Consider the following 23797-nt stretch of genomic DNA (forward strand, 5'->3'; position numbering starts at 1 on the left):
GCATCTTGTTGCTGCAGGTATTATGCCTATTGCTGAATTAACAGACTTTATTAAAGTCACAAATTGCCACTAATGTTGAAGCAAAAACCCTCATTTCAGATACTATTACTCACATGGATTAGGTGCAATACCATTTAAAAAGAAAATATTCTAATCTTTGCAATATGAATACCCCCATATCATGAGTACCTTTGGGGGTGATGTTGCGAGACAAGTTAAAAGATGTGACACTGATTTTGCACTAGCAAATGAAAATTACAGTCAGACTTGCAGGGATTTCAGTAGAGGCTATGGTACTAGGGGCAGTGGGCCCATGGTTTCAACTAAAGGACAAGACATTGGTCTCAACTCTACAGTTCCCAAAGCAATTACAGGCACCAACACCACAATGCCTATAGAGGATAGAGAACTGCTTATACCAGCACCCCAAACAAGACTGCAAATTAAAACCGGTGAGGTAAGTTCTCTGGTGAAGCTAAAGCATTGTATTACTATATGAAACAATTTCACAAGTGATCTGTGGATTTTGCAGACTGTCTCAGGGTATGTAATAGTTTCATTTTTTCCCCAAAGAAATTCCTTTTCTGATGAACAAAGAACCATTGTTAATAATGAAATCATGAATTTCTGTCCAACCCAAAGGAGCTATAATTCCATCCATATGGGAGAGTAATCACTTCATCTCCATCATTTTTCTTGTACCCACACCTAAAGGGAAATTCTGACAATTGTCAATCTGAAACAGCTTAATAAATGTGTTCATTATGGACATTTCAAGCAGGAAACATTTAAAGGTTTATTGTCTAGTCCAGAATAATGATTTCTTTACTTCTATTGATTTGAAGGATGCTTATGTCGGTATTTCAGCATATAGAGATTAACAGAAGTTTCTAAAATTTATTTGGAATGGGCACATTTTTCTATTTATGTTTTTACCATTTGGGCCTTCCTCTGCTCCAAGGGTGTTCATTAAAAGATCTCTAAACCTATTTATGCATGGTTCAGAATACCGTGTATTAGGTAGGTCCACTTACTACCGGTATGTTGATGAATTGTTAAATTTTGATGGTAACAGTTACATATGTTCACAAAAAATGCATGGACTATGATTGAAACAATCAAATAATATATTTCATGATAAATGTGGAAAAATCAGTACTTATCCCATCTCAGATAATTATTTTTATGGTTCTGTGGTCGAGTGGATGCTGCAGTTTGATTAATTTTTTTTGTGAAGAAAAGTGGTATAGTATGAGGCATTGTTTATTTGTGTGCTATTAAATTCCTTTTATGCAATCCTGGAAGCTCCAATACACTGTAGATGTTTGGAATGTGATACAATACAATAAAGCAACAATTTTGATAACAAAATACAGCCATCTAAATAAAGTATCCAGAAACTGGAATGGTACCAAAATGTTGTGAATAAGAATGGAAAATGTATCTTGTCCTATTCAAATTGATCCATCACTCTCTGGGAGGGAGCATGTGAAGTTTGCTCAGAAAGGTCAATCTCTGGTAGATGGACAAAGAGAGAGGCTAACTTTCCAGTAAATTTCCTAGAGTTGTTAGCAATTCTTTTGCCTTGCAAGCTTTTTAGTTAGATCTTAAGAAGGAACATATTGAGATTCACTCTGACAATACATGTGCAATCTCATATGTCAATGATATGGATGGAATGTCAGCTATACCTTTGGATCAGTTAGCTAGGCAGATGTTGGAATGGTGTTTGGAAAGGAATCAACAGTCCATCTTGCTAGTACACATAATATACAAGCACACTTTCTGTCCAGAATTGTTTTCAGACTCCACAGAATGGATGCTAAGGAGTGAAATTTTTCAGTGACTGTACACAGATTTGTATTCCAGGTATAGATCTTTTAGTATCCAGATTAAACCATCAATTAAAGAAGTTTGTATCATGGTTTCCAGAACCACGTGCTTTTAAAAATGATGCTTGTTCTTTCTCATGGCCTAGGTCCCATGCATTTGTCCCCCTTTTAATCTTATATAAAATTAAAAACTTCATTTGACATATAAATACTTGACCAATAATAAATTGGACCAAATTTATTGGAGAATATTTTAGCCTCAGCATCTTTCCATTTTGATGAAATGATGTTAGTCTGTTGTCAAATAATACCTCCATTACTGAAAAACATGTTGAACTTTCCATAACAACCTAATCAGTTCTTCCAAACTTGAAAATGATTTTGACCAATGTGAGTCATTTATTATCAGGACCAATTTGGTCTTTTGGTTTTCCTGTTGAATGAGCAAATATCAGGTGAATCATTTAGGTAAATTTTGAACAACAGTTATATTTGCTTTATCACCAAATGGAGAGATTCAACTATACACTGTACTATAAAAAGATGTGGTGACATCATTCACTTCCATCTGGGCATTTCCTAGAGGTGTTTGTGTAAGTTATTCTGTCACAATAATAACAACAGTACTAATTTAGGCACTTTTCTTTGTAGGCAGAAAAGGTAATTCTAAAATATGCACATATGTCTTTCAAAAATTTATCTTTTTTCATTAGAAAGTTCTATAATTTATAGGTTTATATTATAAATTGAATGAGACATAATTTACCTACCCCATTTAAAGCAAATTGAATGATTTTTAGATTACCATTTCTGTTGGTGACTCAGCAAGGACTATTATATATCATAGTTTTGCTTACAAGTTTTGAGTTAGTGACCCCTTCATCTGCTGTTATGCATCAAAGGTGCTTGATTATTATTTTAATTTGTATTTCACAAATTTCAGCAAACAATGGATCTTCCAGATGATGTTGAAAACCTCCACACATTCCTAATGGCAGTTTATCCTAGGAATATTATATATCTGGTTGATGTAGGTACTCTTATCCTAGGAATAATATATATCTGGTTGATGTAGGTACTCTTATCCTAGGAATAATATATATCTGGTTGATGTAGGTACTCTTATCCTAGGAATAATATATATCTGGTTGATGTAGGTACTCTTATCCTAGGAATAATATATATCTGGTTGATGTAGGTAGTCTTATCCTAGGAATAATATATATCTGGTTGATGTAGGTAGTCTTATCCTAGGAATAATATATATCTGGTTGATGTAGGTAGTCTTATCCTAGGAATAATATATATCTGGTTGATGTAGGTTAATGTTGCCTCTTATCTTTGTCTTCTACATATAACCCTATCATCCAATTCAAGGTCAACATAAGCTTGCATACCTATAATTTTCCTTACATTTGTTCACTCATTTGCAATTTTCTTTGTTTTATGAAATTGAGAACCCTCCAATTGTTATGGGTATTCTTTGATTGCTTATGATTGATGTACTTTGGATATTTATATTTACATCATTAAGGAAGCAGTCAGTCATAGCATATACTGTAACAATATTAACTGTTTTCATCTCTGGCAAAAACCTGGGTGTCAAAGAATCATGTCATTGTCATCTTTCCTAAAAAGTGGTCATTATTATATCTCTCATACTCTCTGTTGTATTATGTAATGTTGGGATTTTAATGGTATTCAACAAAGGATTAATTAACTCTAGAAGGAAGGAAGCCTGAATCAAAATCTTTCTTTTTTCAATTTTATTAGTCCTAGTATCAGCTGAAACAAAAATATTTTATTTTCGTATCAAACATTTCTTTGCTTTCTTTGTACAAAAACAACTTACCACTTTACCTGGTGAACTCTTAATTATTGTTCATTATTTTAACACATGTTTCAGTTTGATATCTCTTCCCCAGTAATGTTTTATGTTCTTATTCAGTGATTAGAAGGACATTTACATTCAAACAGCAGTGCTGGATTGTCATACATATTGGTCCTATTGTTTAAACAAGCCTGAATAAAATTAGTTGGTTGGGTGTTGTTTGGGGGTAGGGGTTGCACTTTTTGCACTATTGGCTGTATGATGCTGAAGAAAGGGAGTCAAGTGTTGTACATGGGACACTCTGAGGCTGCCGACCCAGCCTGCCTTTATGGGTATGAAAATATCAGTGGTAAGAGTCAGTTAGTGATTGCTCAATGCATGATACCAGCTCATACAGCATTGGATATTTTCAATAAACCACTGGAATATGGCATCTCTTGAAGCAGATACACTTCTTGAATTTCATTAGATCTTTGCATGCATTATTGGTTTGAAGCTAAAATGCTAACAAAGATGGCTTCTAGATAATGAATGGATTAAAGTACAGAACAATTTGCAGTAATGTAATTAATGATTTTCCAGGTATCATCTTCACCATTAAAGCCATTCTCATTACTTTAATATATGCAATTTCTATGTCAAATAAGTTGATAAGAATAGTAAGTATCCATTTCCTGAGATAAAGGCACAATTTTACATGATACAAGATAAATTCTAGGTTTTGTAAATATTTTCAAATGAACATTCTGATTTTTATCTTTACATACATCTATTGAAATTTATATAAATCTGTTTGCAACTGTACCTTTTTTCTATTTCAGAAGTGACTTATTTTTATGCAAATTCTCAACTTTTGCATAAAAGGCTACTTATTCACCAAATAGGCAAATCCCAACTCCCAATAACAGCCATATGCCACTCTCCCCATTGCTTGTAATTTCACAAACATTACTACATTTTGACTAGTGAAATTAATGTTGGCATTTGTTATAGATGTTTTGAATAGTTGATTAGCACTTCAGACCACTAAAGCAATTTGTGAAGTTTTTAAACATTTTTTTTATTTTGCAAAAAGACTTCTAATGATGGGTGATTTCACCACAATGAAAATCACACATCCAATATGCTCACCATGGAAGTCATTCAGAACATCTTGTTATCTATTCCTCCTAAATAGAAAATCCTATCAACATAGGATTTTCACCAGAAAAATAATTTAAGGTGCAGAGTTGGTCCTTGTTGAACTTGGTGCCTATCTGACCTGTCTGTGGGTGCTGAAAACCTAGTTAGCAGGATTGCACAAAATCAACTGGACATAAATAAATGAAATTTGACAGTATGTTTTGATGCATATGTTTTTGTTGTGCTTACTTATTTATATAAAAAAATTTCAAACATTTTTAATATGTTTTGTAATGAATGGTGTGATTGTTATTTAGAAAAGGGTCTGTTTCTTCTCATGTACAACATGATGCAGTAATAAAAACACCAAGCGAATCAGTCAGATAGCAACATCACATCTGTTGATGTTGGCAATAGGAAACCTATTGAAGAATCTTGCTTTTTGTACAGTTTCAAATAGCTTTATCAAAGTACAATAATGTATTTCATTAGTTTGAAATGTAAGAGACAATTTCTTAAATTTTCCAACCTTTGTTATGGTAGACAGGAAAATAACATATCAGTTAACTAACTTTTTTGTCATTTTGTACAGAATCAATACCCATGTGAGTACAAAACTCTTTTACAAGAAAAAAAAAGATATAATTTCTCTTGAAATAATTAAAAAAAACATTGGTAAAAACTTGATTGTTTAACTTTAAAAAGCAAATCTTAAAACAAATCCTAAATATATTGTAGATTACCAACCTACTACTAAAAATAATCAGTAAATGATGCAGCTCAATCCTTAAGAAATCGTTCCGCTTTCATGTCTTTTGTAATAAATGCATATCAATCCAACCAAAAATGTCTTGCATTCTGCATTTACTTTATTGTCGCATGCTTATTGTGCTTTTATATTGTATTTTTCTAACAATTTTTTTTCCTTTTCTGCACTGCAGACTAAATCCATTATATCCAAGTTGCCCAGTTTAAACATCGGTGGACCATGATGCACGAAGTTGTCAGTGAATTGTCATCTGTTCTCCTTCCCTCATCTCGGTGTTTGAATGCAAGACTGTTTTTCACCAGAATTTTTATTATACCTGTTTCATTTTTTTAATTTCTTTTAAAATCATTTATCTATAAATGCTTGTTGAGCTGATGTTGATTCATCAGTTTTGCTTGTTTAACTGATACATATTTGTTTACTATACTTATTTTTACTTCTGGAGTCTGCACACTTTGCATCACATGGCTTAGAGCTTACTTCACAAAGACATGCTGTAATAATGGGCTTTGCTTGTAAGGACTGTGTAATGATAATTGAGTCAAGAGGTTATGCTGAGATGCAGCAAAGATATAATTCAAAGACCAGTCTGGTTTATATCAGTTGTTTGAAGATCTAGATTCAAGAAAGATTAGAATTATACTCCATATGCTTTCTTAAGTTAAATCTAACTATTCCATTATTAAACAGATATTGCAGCTGTAGGAAATGAAAAAGATCATGATTACTAAGCATATTTATATTTTTTGTTTAAATATTTTAAAAACTGATTTGTTGCAATATATTATTGTGACACGTTTGAATAAATATGCCTTGTTTAAAGTGGAAGTCTTTGTTGAACTAAATACCAGTATTGACTGAAATATACCCCTGCTTCTTGTTTGTTCTTGCTAGTCTTCACTCTTGAAATTGTATGCAGTTGCTATTCTTTACTGCTGTGCGTTAAAATTGCTGAATACTTTATATCAATGTATATTGCTTTAACTGTAATTAAATGTTAAAGTCACTTGGAAAAGTATATAAGGCAATTACCAACTACCTCAACTTTTATTTCATTTCAATAGCCAAAATATATATAATTTAATATTATTTTTGTGGCTTGTTCAGAACAACACTTGACCAGTTGAGAATATCATGGAACTGTCATCTTAAAAAGACATTGTTATATGCTGGGTACGTCTCGTATCAGGAACAATATTTGACAAAAATACACTAGTATATTATGAAGCAAAACACATTATGGAGTATGACATTGAAAAAGATGACGAAGGAAAACATTATTTCATAGACAAATCAGGTATACACAGTAAAACAACTGCAATTTTAATAGACATCTATATTTATATTACTGACAATCTGGAATACCGGTACTTTAATTTACATGTAAACATACATACATACATACATACTTACATACAGACATACATACATACATACATACATACATACATGGAAATTCTCATATTCATCTTTTTTCATCCTGTATGTAAGAAAGCCATATATAACATTTATAAGAATGAAGTTGTAATTTATCTTTAACACTCAGGTATTTAGTAAGCAACATAATTGAAAAATTGTGGAGCATCACTTATTAACAAAAACTCTCTTATTGATTCTTTAAAACTCCAGTGGGTGGTTTTCACCATTTATGTACTAATTCAAATGTTAGCTTTATACCTGGTCATAAATGAGAAGTGCTTATGAGATGCTACATTGTCCATCATCCTTCCCCCATTAACATAATCCTCCTAAACTATTTGGAGGTTGCCATGAAACTTTATACACATATTCATTATAAAGTCTAGTACACCTTAATTTAAAATAGTGCCACTTACAGATCCTATATGTCTACCACAGAAGCCATCTTGAAAAATTTCTTATCACTACTTCTCCAATTGATAAATAAAAATTATGCTGAATATTGCCACTATTGCAACAATCTTGAAAATCTTATTGCTACTCCTTCTGAATAGAAAGTCAAAAAGACGTGGTTTCACCAGAAGATTTTTTTAACAATATCTAGATCTTTCTGAATGAAAATGGTGCTGATCTGACTTTCAATATGGCTACTATGTCAGCCATCTTGAAAATCTTAATATCACTGCTCCCCCTAGATGGATATTCATATCACCATGGGATTTTCACCAAAGGATGATGTTTAGTTAGTCCTGAATGAAATTACACTCGTCTGAGTTATGTCAGCTATCTTGAAAATCTATTTATAACTGTTATATCGACATGTGGTTTTCACCAAAAGACTTGCTCTGTTGGTCCCGTATGAAAATGGTGCCAATCTTACCTATAGTATGGCCACCAGATGGTTTCAACATTTAGCAGCTAAAATAAAGAAATGGTCTTATCTTGGACTCCTGGAAATTCTACTCAGTGATAAGACCAACAGTCCATTCAAGAGACTCTTGTTATAATTTCACTATCTTTCTTCCAGTTTTCTTTAACTATTCACTACCAACCAATACTGACCCTTTAAAAAACTGTTAAAAGTTTAAAATGGACAATTTTATGCTGTATAAAATAGTATGCTGTTTATTAGGTATGGCTATCTTAGTTCAGATGATTCTTTCCTCAATTCCTATATACACATTTATTTGGAGCAGTTTATTCATGGCATTTATATAGGATGGTGAATGGCAAACAAATTATACATCCATGATATAGTCTGTTGCATGTCTTAAAATCCATTAGGTAATTATTGTAAAGTACAAAAATATATATTGATTCATTGGTAAATAATGAAATTATGGTCAAGAAAGCTTGTGTTTTAATTCTTATTCAAAATGCCAATAGTCATTGATTGACCTTTGCTTAACTGTTTTACAGCATGACAGCAAGATAAAATGTATGCATGTAATGTCAAAGGTCCAATGTGGCAATTAGGGATGACATTTATTTTCCCACTTAATTGTGTTCATTTACCATTAGTTACTTATCCTGTCACTATTGTGTAACTAATCTATTTTTGTATGAAGAACTCGCCATCCATTCGATGTGAATACATTCTCCCACAGAGTGGAGAAAAGTTAATGACCTGTTGCACACCACTCTATATGTCACATGGTCACATGCAGAAGGTATATTACCTGTCATTCTTTATCATGGATGCCAACTGTGAAGACATTTACCAAAACTATCACCAGAGAAATTATGCATGTAGCAACTTATCACAAATAAAAGTGATCTCATTATGCTTTTTAATTAGTTTTGGTGTTACAACGGTCCATTCCATTTTATTAAGAAAACCCATATGGTAACCTTTCCCCCTTCAGAACTTAGTTCTTTAAAATTCTTCCAAGGCTATCTCATGTTCCATCCTTTTGGGGTGGGCACATGCTCATTACATATATACAGTGTGGTACAGGTAAGTCCCTGTATTATAAGAAAAATAACAGGCCCTACCTAACTTTGAGGACATTATTTCCTCTCTCTTCAATTTCATGTATACTTTTAATATTTGCCCATGCTTGCATTGACATTACATTATGTATCTGCATGTTTCTTTAATAAGTTCACAGGTGAAATATCATATTTTCTATAAGAAATTCTAAAGGTAATTTCCACGAGGTCAACTCAGTTGTTTACTTTGTGAATATAGTGTTCTGAGTGCATACAAAGGAGTGTATATGGTATAACACTACATGCAACCAGGTGAGTTTCATGGCAACAACAAGCAATTTAACGTGACATTTATTAATTATGTATTATAAGATAATGTTCAGTCTGTGGGCCAGTGTGGCCACAAGAAGGGCCTCTGGATTATCATGCAGACTAAGTGAAGTGCTCAAAGTGCATATAGAAAAATCATTGTACTCTTTGTGATTTATGGCCTTCTGGTACCTGGAATCTAGCATACATATCAAGGGTAGAGGAACCTTCCCTCCTCCTCAACTTCGGATATTTCCAGATTTTCTTTCAGATCTCATTTGTTAGGACCAACATCCCAGTAGGTGCTTGCCTATGCCTTTTCTCAGGGGGCTTGGTCAAGCATCACAGAGGATGGATGGATCCTATCCATCATAAATAAGAATTATCAGCTCCAGTTTTGAGAACATTCCCTACTATCAAGGACCCCAAATTTCTTTCCCCAGTCCAATCTGGTGAAATTGGGGAAAGAGGTCACACCCTTTTGCACAAATGGGCAGTCGAGAAGGTCCTGAACAATCAGTCTTCCTGGTCACCAACAAAAGTGTGTAAGTTCAAATCATCTCTTGGCTAAACCAGTTTCTTTTGGAGAAAACTTTCAAGACAGAGACAACCTCCTCAACCTGGAATACTCTTCGCCCATTCAGTTGGACTATCTCCTTTGACATTAAGGATGCCTTTTTGCACATACCAATTTTTCTCCACACCACAAATGTATGTGGTTTTACTTGGACCAGGAATTTTTTTTAATTCTGGGTTCTGCCTTCCAGAATCTCTTCCACACCCAGAGTCTTCACCCATATTATGGAGTGGTAGCAGCCTACCTCTGATTACTGGGAACACTGATTCTCCAGTATTTCGAAGACTGGTTGATCCACAATGTCCATATTCAGTTCAATGATCAGGATCTGTTCCATTCTTGGTCCCCCATAACTCGGTTAGGTCTTTTACACAACCATGAGAAATCAGAACTTATTCCATGGTGGGGATGTACTTGTTCATCAGAACTTAGCCCAGATTCCTCTGGATTGGGTGGATTGAATCCTGACCCTGCTAGAGATGCTAAGAGCAAAAACCTTTTTATCTACTCACCTTTATCTATATTGGGAACCTTGAATGCCACTGCCAGTTTGATTCCTTTAGGACATCTCCATATAAACCTTCTACAGTTTTTCCTCCAGGTGGAAACAGCATGGGTATTCTCTATCAACCCCAATCTCACTAGGACCAGAATTTCACTACTATTTGCACTGGTGGATGGATTGGGACAGATTCCTGGTGGGGTTCCTCATGTATGCATCTGATCCCCACTCCTTTATGTTTGCTGATGCATCAGATTCCAGTTAAGGTACTCATTTAGTGCTAGAAGGCATAATTGTCTAGGGTTCTTGCACTCTGGCAGAATTGTCCCACCACATCAACAGCTTAGAAATGAAAACAGTATTTCTGACATTGCAAGGGTGAAGCGACAGAATAAATGCTCAGAGTGTCATGATCTCCTCAAACAATACCTCTGTCTTAGCTTATCTACAATGTCAAAACGGCACACATGCCCCTTGCCTTTGCATGAAGCTCTGGAACTTCTTCATCTGAGCAGCCTCAGAGGATGTCACAAACTGAGTCCGCCTCATTCTGGGCAAGATGAATGTATTAGCAGACAGCCTGTCCAGAAAAGGCTGAGCTGCCCTCATAGTTTTTTCACTGAGTCCAGGTTCACACTCTGGGAAAGATCCCTTGTTGACCTGTTTGTGTCCATGCTGAACAACAAACTTCCCTTATATGTATCTCATGTTCCAGATGAGAGAGCATGGGCATTAGAGGCATTCAGCTTCCAGTGGGATCTCCTATTCATATATGCAATCCTACCATTCCATCCTTTACCACAGCTTCCAGTGGGTTCTCCTATTCACATCCTACCATTCCAACCTTTACCATAGTTTCCAGTGGAATCTCTATTCACTTATGCAATCCTACCATTCCAACCTTTACCACAACTTCTGCAAAAAGTCAGAACTTCCACTTCTCAGATCATTCTCATCACCCCTCTGTGGCCTCAGCGATCATAGTTCAGTAATCTCCAAGACCTGATGATCGATTGACCCAGGTTTCTACCCCACATGAGGGATATTCTGTAACGATACCTAGGATCCCTCTTCCACAACAGCCCACACATTCTCAATCTATCTCAAATGATATCTCTGCCAGAACAAGTTTTTTGGTCAAGTTGCCAGTTGCATCATTTAGGCAGGAGAGCTTTGACATCCAAGTTCTATTATGCTAGGTGGAGAATCTAGTGAATTGGTGCAGTAGGAAACACGTTGATCCTCTCATTCCTTCTGTAACTTCATTGCTGATTTCCTTTTGTACCATTTTGAGACCTAAAGATGTTAAGTATCTTTAGGTCAAGGGCTATCAAGCTGCCATCTCTAACAAGCCTAAATTTTCTCAGGGTTCGGATTTTCACCTTGCTGATTTTATTAAATATTTTGAACTCTAGACATCCCCCACTCTCTTACGTCCATATGAAATCTTTCTTGTGTTTTATGGTGCTTAACCAATGCAGTGTATGAACCATTGAGTGAACCTTCCATTCAAGATCTCACACTCGAAACTGTGTTCCTACTTGCTCTCACTTCTGCAAGATGACCAAGTTAGATTCACAGATTGTCTATTGACACTGGCTGTCTCTGGTTTAAATGAAATTATGCTTCCATATTGTTTCTTTGACAACTGTGATTTCTCACCACAAAAAAAATCAGCTACTTTCAGTAGCTCCCCTACCTAAAGAGATTCCCTGTCTCAGTCAAATCTATGCCAGGGATGAACAAGATAGACTCTTATGCCCCATGTGTGCTCTCCACTTCTATCTTAATGCCTCTAAAGCAAAATGAAATGGTAGGAATCATCTCTTTCACCCTCTTAAGGGCCTCATAAACATTTTGGCTGCCACTATATCCCAGTGTATTGTCACCGCAATCAAAAGAGTATATCAGTCCCTCATCGACTGAGACATCCCCTTTTTAAACTAAAAGCCCATGAGGTTCAAGCTGTTGCTACCTCATGGACCTACATTAAACATTCCTCCTTGAAGGATATCACAAAGGCAGATTTTTGGCATTCAAATACTACCTTTTCCTCCTTTTACCTCTGCTCATTAGCACAACTGAATGCTGGCATTTTTTTTGCACTAGTACAACATGTGGCTCAGAGAGACATCAACCTTTTATAGCTAGGACCTGTCCTTTTATGGTGAGTACATTTCAATTTCTTTTTTTGATCAGTTTGACAAAAGCATCAGCCTAACCCACCTAATAAATTCAACTATGTAGTTGCGATAGAATAAGTAATTGCTGCTATTAAAATGTAGATTATTGTGGGGTAAAATTTAATTAGCCATGCAATACTTACTTGTTGCTATTGCCAAATACCCTTCTCCCACCTCGCTCTGATGTCTTGCATAATTGTTATCTGAAAAAGATGACCGGTAATATCTACCTTCTGCACATGATCATTGTTGTTGTTATTTTTGTAGGGTTTAACACCATTTTTCAGCATAAGATAGGCTATACATGGTGACCAGTATAAAAGGTGGAGGAAGAATCTGGAAAACCCCAGAAAGAACCACCGACCCACAAGAAACTACTGGTGTGCTTTCTCACATACCAACATTGGCCGAACCAGAGACTCGAACCCATGCAGATAGAGGTGAGATGGCAATGATCCATAACAGTGAGCGCTTTAGACCATTACAGAGTGATGTGCAAAAAGTCACACTGACTTTTCTTCACACTGTTTGAGGATGTATTCACAACAAATGGACTATGAGTTTTTGGCCTGAAAATAGATACCTACACTACAGCAACAGGTAAGAATTGAATAATTAAAATTAGTTCCCCCCCCCCAAAAAAAAAGACCCGTTACATTTCTTTGCAAAATAAAATGCTCTCTGTACCCAATTTTCACAAAATTGTAGAAAATGGAATGTTTGTGCTATTGTCATTTTTTAAAATAAGGATGCCTAATAATAATTAATAAATGGCAGTTATGTGTTTTTTAAAAATGAATTATTATAAAAAGTTTATCCCAGACTGTGATAAAAATATCAGTAGAAGTTTTAAAATTTTCCAATAAAAATTGACAATTGAATCATTATATTTCTCAGAGAAAAGGCTCTCTTCTTTCTTACAGTCTGTATCTTAGTAACATCAGTGGTAAAATTCATCATCTGTCCCCAAGCATTTCAAAATATGGCAGACATCCATATTTTAAGCTCATGAAACTTAGTTATAAAAAGAGGTTATCTGATATTCATTTTCAAGGCTTCATATTGGAGAAACAAGGCTCATGATCCAATGTTCCTATTTCCATAATTATATTTCAAATTAAAAGGACATAATTACGTTTTGTTAATTTCCAGCAAGCATCCTTAGTATGATATCTGTAAGGCTTGTTGTAGAGAAAGATTCTGTAAATTAGACAGGTATTGGGAAGCTCTAAAACTTTAAGTGTTGTCAGATATTGAATCATCATCAACTCTGGTTACCAGTAAATACTGAAGCATTTAAAGTATTTTTTGTTTTTTAAAAATAAAGAATTCCCATCATTTCTTATTGCCATTTCCTCTACATCTTAAATGATACTCAGTGCGTATTTATATACAAGGAACCCTTTATGCCATTACACTTGATATAGTGAAAGACTCTTTTCCCAGATACTACATATATTGAATGGAAAGAACAATTCCTTGTACTTCACTAATGTATGTATGAATGTTGAAATCGTCAAGAAATTTATTATGCAGTATTTGCATTATTAAGGCCCTGAACTCCTCAAAATACCCAAATATAAAACCTGTTCTGCACTGCATACTATTTTATGCGTGCCGACGTTCTGCACTGTTAATTCCACTGAGCAAGAAATGTGTGACTCATAATGGCTCAAGTGTTCAAAGTGATTATTTTATAGATGCATGAACATTGTACATGAATACACACACACACACACACACACACACATGCATATATATATATATATATATATATATATATATATATATATATATATATATATATATATATATATATATATTGAATTTTTATGTTTCAACTACCTGTGTAGTTGGCTTCAGTTTGACGCTGATGCTGACAAATATTTTATATTGACCTAGAAATTGATGAACCATATTGCCATCTGTATTTTTGTCAGTTTGCTTAACCAGCAAATTATATCCCAGATATTGTATTGTTTTAGTAGTAATTATAGGTTGTTGGTTTACTAATAAGCAAATTGAAATAATTATTTCAATGAAAATGTGCTGGCTGCAAAAGGGTGATGATTTTATTTGAGTGGCTGTCTTGTCCTAGTCTTCCTCGTTTTAAACTGTAGAGATCAGCACATTTTCTAGCACAACGACTAGTGAAAAACTGAACATACATGGTCCCAAATAGACTATGCAAAACAGGGAATGTAATTTATCTCATCACATGTAAGATCTGTACTCTTCAGTATGTGAGAGAAACTTAAAAGTTGCACAAAAGGAGCTGGATGACAAGGAAGCTGTACAGAAGTCCAATTACAGAACACTTTTCTTCCAGTTGCCACACTTTCAGTGATGTAACATTGACTGCAATTGCTCACAACCCCAACTGGAGTTCCCAAACCAGGAAAGAAAGGGAATCTTACTGGATATACTGCCTTGAAACATTTAAACAAAGTGGTTTAAACTAAGAAGACTAAAAAATGACAGCCATGCACAAATAAAATCATCATTTTTTTGTAGCCAATGCATTTTTGTTCAGATAATTCTTTCAATTGGCTTAGTAGACATCCAATAACCTAAACTTGCTTCTAAAACAATGAGATATCTGGGATATAATTTGCAGTTACACAAATTTACATAAATAGCAGATGGCAGTATGGCTCACCAATTTCTAGGCCAATATAAAATATTTTTCAGCATCAGCATCAAGTTAAAGCCAATGTTTTGAAACAAAAAAATGTTAGGCTTTTTATTCCTGTTTAAATATTCATATAAAATTTTCTAACGTAGATGCTCTTTTTTTTGTCTTGTCTCTTTTTGAAAAAGGCTCATTTACAGTCAAAAGTGCTTAGGCTAATTAGAAACTAGTTTTGCACTGACTGTTGTCAGTTTTTTTGCATTTATGATAATAAATCCCTGACTGGATCCAACACACTTGAAAGGACTGTTATTTGCCATATGATTTGTATTCTTTATATATATATATATATATATATATATATATATATATATATATATATATATATATATATATATATATATATATATATATATATATATATATATATTCTTATTTAGATCACCTTGACATAGGAGGTGATGCTGTAAATCTATTAAAGTGACACAATTGAAATGAAAGTGTTCTTGTTTCTCTTTATTGATTATAATTCAAAACAAAACCATATTGTCTCCATGATGTATTAATATGCTTAATACAAATCTATATCATAAGATCCATGTATCTGTGTGATTTTGAATGTTCTTTATTCTACAGTGTTGTATTGTCAGATAAATTATGTAAAAAGTAAATATTGGAACAATTACTGGACTTGTATAGTATTTGTTTTAGATTTCAGATACAATTTTAATTTATAGGTCTCCACACATACAAAATAGTATCATGCAGAGCTATATAATGAATACATAGAATAAAAATATCAAATGAAAATAGTGATAACTATATTTAATGAAAATACTGATAACTATATCAAACGAAAATACTGTTCTCATGCAATGTGATTCAAACTGAAAACCAGCCTTCACCATTGGATGTGCCAAAAGACAAACATGTTTTCATATGGCACATGGTAAAATTCTACACAAGGAAGCTGTGATGCCAATTTGGATTTGCTCTGCAGCATGGAAGTTTTTAAATTAAAAAGTCATATTTAATCTATTTCATGATTGTCTTTGTACTCTTGTGTGAGTGCCAAATGAACCAGCACCTTAATTAGGTTTCCCATTCATTACAGATCTTTATTCCCAATGGTTTTTGTTTTCTTTTTATTTATCCTTCTGTTATAAAATATTTAAAAAGTATAATGTATGACATTGATATGGACTGGTGGCTTTGTGTTTACAGAGCAGAAAGAGGTTGGAAATAAGGAAAGTGATGGTGAATTCCTGATGACCCATCCAGCTGTAGTATAATGGAATGATGACTACTTCACCAGCAGGTCTAGTGTGGATATTATTGGGAAAATAGTGTGCACTACAATATTTCATATACTCTGTATCCTGCCTTTGTATTTTATAATGAACCCAGCAATCACAAGTAAAACCCCTTTAAAATGAACCTCAATGGGCTTGTGAAATTAATTCTTACAAAACAAATAAACTGACTTCCCCTATGAAATAAGTTTATATGTTTTAAGTTCACACCATTGAATTCACTGGTATAATGGAGCTGGCTTTTGTATTAGAGAGGAAATAGTCAATTCTATGTAAACCTTAAAACATTTATACTGTAAATTACTCCATATCTGCTGTTGTATAATGTGACAGAAGATCAGGTTATGTATTCTTTGTTAGCCAGATTTATAAATTGACAAATTGATAAAGCCAAGATAATTTACTTTTTAAGCATTAGCTTACAATTTAATGTAAATTTTATGTTTGAAAATGTTAGCATTATTTAATGTAGGTAGTTGAAATTTCAAATCCATTGTGAAACTTTCAAGAACATTTCATAAAATATACTCAAAGAATAATCAGTTGAATTTGTTCACTTCATAAAGCTCTCTGTAAACTATGCTACATTTGAGTTTTTTTCATGTCATAAGTTACTAATCCTGTCAAAGTACTGGAGAGCAACACTGTCTTTGAGTCATACAAGGACTCTAGATGTAGTTGTTGAATAGGTCAGAATTTTGTATATGTCTATCCAAATTTCTATATAACAAATATTGACTGGAAGCCCTGATATCTGGTAAATTTGGTGTACATTGGTGATTTATCAGTTACAGCAACAGTGTGACTTATTTGGTATCATAGAAAGTTCAGAGGCAAACTAATGCAAATTATGCCAAGGAGTTTTTGTATCCTCTTACAATTTACATTTTTAGTAATTTTTAGTAGCTATTGTATCAGGTTTTAATCAAAAATATTTGTTTCATTTCTTTTAAAGAATCTTTGAGAGTTTATGGAATGTTTTGATATGTTTAAGAGAACAGCAGACATTTTCTGTCATATGCTGACATTTGCAGAAACATCTAGAAAAGTCGACATTTCAGGAGATACAAATTTCATAATTTTTCAGAAAAGTCCACACATTTGGTCACACTGAGTAAAAGTGTTTTTGTCCATGGTGTTGATAAATGAGAGAAATACAGAATGTAGACAGAGAAAAATTACCTTGCCTTGATTTTTGTTTCAAATTGTCAAAGCACAAGCTATTTGAAATAGTATTATTTACAAGCAGTAAAAAGATTGGACATTTGACCAAACACAATGCAGTTCAAATAATGACCTTATACACAGTAGTATGTACACATTAAACTATCACATCTTTCAGTAACAAAAACATTTTTGAACTGAGGGAAGTTTTCATGATGAACAACAGAATGTATGTTCTTTGTTGGGTAGGATTTTGTGATTAATTTCTGGGTTTGTTGTTGAGAAGATGGATAATATCTGTACAAGTTTATACACACATGTGAAAAGTGTAAAATACTGCTAAGCTGACTTTTATTTCTTCCAAAGAAATTCAACACTTCTTAGAATAGTCTTCCATCATCAACACTCTTTCCATTAAATGTCAGATGGTGTATAATTGTATTAACACAGTCTGATATGAAATGTAAAAGATTATTTATTCATCTACAGTATCAAATTAATGGGAAAAGTATTTTCCATTTAATTTTGATACAAAATGTTCATGAAAAGAACAGGAAGGCTATTTTCCTCACCCTTAAGTTCTTTTCATTATCTCACTAGATATCCTTTCATGCTAGAGATAACCATTTTAATGCCACAGTTTGTAGGATTTAGGTGCTGTCTTTGCAATTTGCAGGATACATCTTTAAAGAATACATATTGTTCTGTTTTCAAAAACGTTTGAATATATTTTTATCAAATGGCAATCCATCTCTAAGCTAAATGGAGAAAACATTAATGGTTTGATATGTTTGACTTAAGTTGCTGAACGGGGTCATGATCAACATGAGGTAATTGGCCGTCCTCTATTAAGGATAAAAAGCCCATCAGCATTTCTTCAGATTTGCTATGCATGCTTCAAAATGAGAAATGGCATTACTAATTTTTTGGCATAAGCACTATTCAAAATTTAGCATATTTACAGCAGGAAGAACTTGTGAGTAGTAAAGTTAATTTTGATACTTTTGCAAAATATGTTTCCTAATGTACTAAGCTTCTAAGTTAAGTCCAATTGCCAACAACTTAGACCCTGGTCTGCCATCACATAATGTGCCTGCAGACCAAGGTCTGTATGTGTTCAGATGATTACTCCTTACAAACTGCAGAGACAAAGAATTATTGATGCATTATGTAATGGCAGATGTGGGTCTATGAAGTTTGCTGTTGCATCCAACTTATGTGCCAGCATATACAATACTTCTCTTGTAAAGTAAACATTTTGTGAATTGCTATTACTGTATAAATTCATACACTTTTAATGAGCATTTTTTTCTTGAGAATTGTGCAATTTTTAACAGCATTAACAACAATAAAATTACTATTTGAGTTTATTTTCAAAATAATCAGTAGACTTGCAACTATAAGAATGATCATACCTTATTAGCAGTTGATTATACATGAATATTTTCACATCCACCATATCCCATGTAGATGACACTGAAGACCTGTCCATGTTGATATTCAGCATAATAGCTTTAATAGGTCAATTAAAGGTGAAAAATGTTTATGTAAGCTCTGTTTCTAATTTATTCATAAGTTTTTGAATTTTTTGTATTATTATACTAATATGTATACATTTACAAACACACAATAAAGACCATATAATTTATTATAATAGCAACCAAATGTCTAACAAATGTACATAATAAGATATTGTGTCGTGACTGACAGAGACGAGGTCTTTAATTATGTGTTTCTTGATTGAATAGTATGCAGTTATTAATGTATACAGTAGGTGCTGCTATAATGAAAACATGTAACTTTTGTATATTTGGAATAAATAAATGCATTTTTACATGTATTTTCACTTTCTTTTTATGTATACAGTGTCTTAGGTGTTTTATTTATTGCAGAATCTAGAGCTAAAATTGTTCATCAAAATTGTTATCTCTGATTTTACATGTGCACTCAGTTCTCTTCATCCCATTTATATTATTATCAATACAAGCTGTTAAGAGCAATACAATTTTTTTCGTTCACTGATATGAAGTAAGTTTACATTTGTTAAAGTGTTCACACATGCAATTTTATTCAAGGAATAACACTGCCACATTGAGACTTTACAATATAGAGGTTTCGAGTCCATAAGATAAATTTACATCTCAAGTTTCAGAACTATGCTAACAGCAAAATCAAAAAGCTCAGTAGTATATGACAATAGGTCATTGTGTCATGTTAACTGCTAAGAGTAGTAAACCTCAAGAGTCACCAAAGGGTATCAGCTACTAGAATGCCTCAATAACATTTGGCTTTTTAGGTTGATGTTCGCTAGACATGTCAACTCAAGCCCAGTATATGAATCAATGATGTCACAAAAAATATGCAATTTCTGAGATTTTTTTCTTGATGTTATAGCTATAATATGAAGTCCTTTCTGCTATTTATTTTACCCAGTCCAGTGTACAAGAGATTGTAAATGCAGTAAATCCTGATGTATCTGTATCTGCGTAACATTTTATATTTATAACAACGAAGCGTCAGTCATAATAAAGCTCCAGGGGCAAGAAGTTCCTCCATTAGGTGTGCTTTATAACTTTTTGCAAGCATGTTATCTGTATGTTCATGTACATATATTATATGTTTTTTCTTCTACTTGATTTTTTTAATGCTTAGAAAGAGAAAAGTATCTTTCTTTTACATTCAGAGTTAGCTCCCCTGAAAAACATAATTCTTTTGGGTTTAATGCCATTTTTCAGCATGTGATAGGCTTATATAAGGTAACCAGTACAACAGGTGGATGAAGAACCTGGGAAAAACTTATTTAGAACCACTGACCCATGGGAAGTTACTGGCAAGAATCATTGCATACCCAATTTGGCAGAGCCTGAGATGTGAACCAATCCAGACAGGGATAGGATGTCATTGATCACTCAGCCAATGAGGCCCCTGAAAAACATGTAATCATCCTTCTGAACAAGATTTCATAGCATTATTATTGATGGAAATGAAACATTATCTTTACATTTCAAATCTTAATTAGAAAAACACAATGCATCTTGTACATATATTTGCCTATAAGTATTACTGTAATTATAAACATGTATAAACACAAAGACTTTGAAAAGTAATAAATGTTTCACAGAGACTATTTTTTTGCTTTAAATATTATATGGTAGGATGCAGGGCCAGCAACCTACATCACAACTGTATAGTACACATACCCTGAGCACACATTTTTACCTCCTCCAATTAAATTTGTTGTCATTTTTTAAAACTATAGCCATGGCTTGGTTGAGACTGTAACCAAAGTAAGTAACAGGTGATATGTGAGTGTTTAAAGCATTATTACAAATATTTCTCTGATTGCTTGACCAATAGTACAGTTGCAAACTATTGGTGAATGTTTGTAACTTACAAACTGCTGGATACACTGTGCATAGTGTGCAATGTAACTTATCAAGCACTGTTAGAAAGTGCCAAAACTTGCATCTTTTTAAAAATGGATACATGTGAATTGTCTTGTATGATACCGATGGATGGCCCTGGGATGACATAACAAAATGGCCACTATAAATTTCAAGGGAGATAATTTTGAAGGTTTATGACATATGCAAACTATCTGTATAATTATATAGTATTCCCATTCCAATCTTTGCTCTACCTGGTGTTAATTATTCTGCCAGGATCAAAGCATACTATATAGAATTGATTTTCAAATACTTAGCTGTTGCTGTAACTACAGTACACTGAAAGACTGCTCCCATATTACGTAACTTCTGTGTGATTCTTGAATTTCAGCATTTGTTACTTTCCTCAACTACTTTAATGATTGTCAATGACATCACTTGGCAGAAACCTGGAATCTGAAGATTCTATGTGTTTTCAACATTCATTTTTAAAATATAATCCTGTTTTATTTGTATACAGGAAATGTCAATATAGTCTAGCTAATCACTAATTGATTTATTTTGCTTATGGATCTGAAATTTCAGAAGTACCGACTTTATTTTGTAAAAAGCAAATTTTCTTTTCATTGGAACATTTTTATTCACAAAATAGAATCAGACTGTTTTTCTAATCTTTTGAATACTTTATTCATTGCTTAACTTTACAATTACCATTTCTTGGCCTTTTTTTAAACCAATGCTAAATGAAAGACAATAAGCTGCATTTCTTCAAATAGTTTTGTGTGATACTGAAAATAATGTACTGCCTCTTCTTATGAAATATACTCTTTTGATAATATCCCTCAAATAATACATTTTGAAAGTAGCAGTGCAGGTTCATTTGATATTAACCTTAGATGATTGCGGGCAGTCTTCCATGGGTAGACCATGCCAGTTGTGCAAGTAAAGCGGGTAAGATTTTGAAATACTACACCTAGTGAATGTCATGGGAATTAAACCAGTGCACTCAAAAATGTTTAATTTGACAAAATGTAAACAATCTACCAAACAAATTTAACCTATAAAGGAAGCAGCAAATATTCATGACTTTCTTGGAAGGTTTTATTTTTAAAATCTATTTTATACAAAGTACCTAGTTCCCGCTGACTAAAATTAATGGACCATAGAGGACAATCTTGTGGATTTTGAAGGGTAATTTGGCTATAAATGGATGCCAAGGAACTGTGCAGAATATGTCTATTATTCTGGTTAAATGTAAAAAAAATAATAATATAAATGGAACCTTCAAAATTCTGCTGCAGTTAAATTAAAGTGAAATTTAAAGATGGTTCTATTGCAAGGTTCACCAAACATTTGCAAATACTGCATCCAGATCATCAAAATGACCATAGTACATTGCTAGTTAATTACATCACATTGTCAGAGTGTATCATCTGTCCACAAAGACAGTATACATATTGCCAAAATGACCAAATTGCATTGTCCTTTTGAGAACCACTAAAGGATGAGATCATGTTTGTTCTGAAAACAATTCAACCATATTGCAGAATGAAGTGTACTTTACAAAGTTAGTAAGCTGTAGGAACCAGAGATGCAGGGTTATGTAAAGAAATTGAACAGATCTACACCAGTAAGGCTTGCTGATAATACAGTTACTGATTGCTGGAAAAGAAAGCTTAACAAGTTCTCTGCCAAATAATATCTTTGGGGCTTTAGATTTTGGAGGGAGTTTGTGTAATGAAAAATATTTTATCACAAATAGTCATGACTTTTCCCAGAAAAACACTAACATAAGATGCTAGACTGAATTTGCCGATATTGTGGACAAAGTGACGGCTTTAATACACAAGTAGTTCATCTGTTCTCTTCTAAGCAAAGCATGGAGAGACAAAGTAAGCACAACAACAACAAACATATATATATATATATATACACACACACACACACATATATATATATGTAGACACACACAATTAAAGATAGCATCTTTTCTACTCATGTTACCTTTCATGTACCACATATATTCACTTATAAGTTGGGTCCATCTGCTAACTATATTGACTCATATCTGCCAGCACATTACGTGACAGCAGATCAGAGTGTATGCTGTTTGTACTTGGACCTGATGATAAACATTTCCAGAAAGTTATTAAAATTGTACTCCTTTATGGGGCAGTTGCTTTTATTTAGTTTTTTATTTGCAACTGTGTTCAACCAATGAGACTATACTATTGGATGATGTGGTCAGTCTGAAAAATGTTAATATTGCAGACATAACAGAAAGTATTTATCTTTGTTGATGGTTATATAAAAGTAAACTTTATGTTCATGCTTAGTAAATTAATAAAATATTAATCAGCATGATGTTCATTGTTTTATATCTTAGTTTGTGAGCTTTTGTTTAGTATGTTTAACATGGAATGTCTACATCAATAAACAACTGTTTCAACATTAAAAACACCTGAGCATATTCACAGGTCTTTAAATTATTTCAGTGTCCAGCAAATGGTCACTCTGCATTTTTTAATTACGACTATGTGTCTGCAGAAATAACTCTTAATACTTCCTATATTGTTTATGAAAATAAAATGCTGAAATGACTGCTGATCAACCTTGCTATTTACACCCTGAAAAGCATGTAATAGCTCTTGTGGCCTAAGCGGTTAGAGCATCCACCTTAGATGCAAGAGGTCATGGATTCGAACAGCAGCCAAGTCATACCAATGACTTATAAAAATGGTACTACCCACTGCCTTGTTTGGCATGCAGCATTAAGAGATTAGTGTTAGGACTGGTCAGCCTGGTGTTAGGGTAATGTGACTGGGT

At 33.4% G+C, this 23797-nt stretch overlaps 1 protein-coding gene across 2 annotated transcripts in view; it reads left to right on the forward strand.

Moving 5' to 3' along the window:
* LOC149804709 (regulator of G protein signaling 7-like) overlaps positions 1–23332 on the forward strand; it is a 294195-nt gene extending 270863 nt beyond the window's left edge. Inside the window, exon 17 of one of the 2 annotated variants that reach the window (XM_089943319.1) lies at positions 16333–23332. In XM_089943319.1, coding sequence (XP_089799445.1) covers positions 16333–16377 — 45 coding nt within the window. In that variant the 3' untranslated portion in view covers positions 16378–23332. Of the gene's footprint in view, positions 1–5726; positions 6368–16332 lie in introns of those variants that run through there. The other variant, XM_089943310.1, reaches the window with a different exon arrangement.
* The last annotated feature ends 465 nt before the right edge of the window (positions 23333–23797 follow it).

The sequence above is a fragment of the Sinohyriopsis cumingii genome, chromosome 2, assembly GCF_028554795.1.
Source record: "Sinohyriopsis cumingii isolate HCF-2022 chromosome 2, ASM2855479v2, whole genome shotgun sequence".
Classification (NCBI taxonomy): Eukaryota; Metazoa; Mollusca; class Bivalvia; order Unionida; family Unionidae; genus Sinohyriopsis; species Sinohyriopsis cumingii.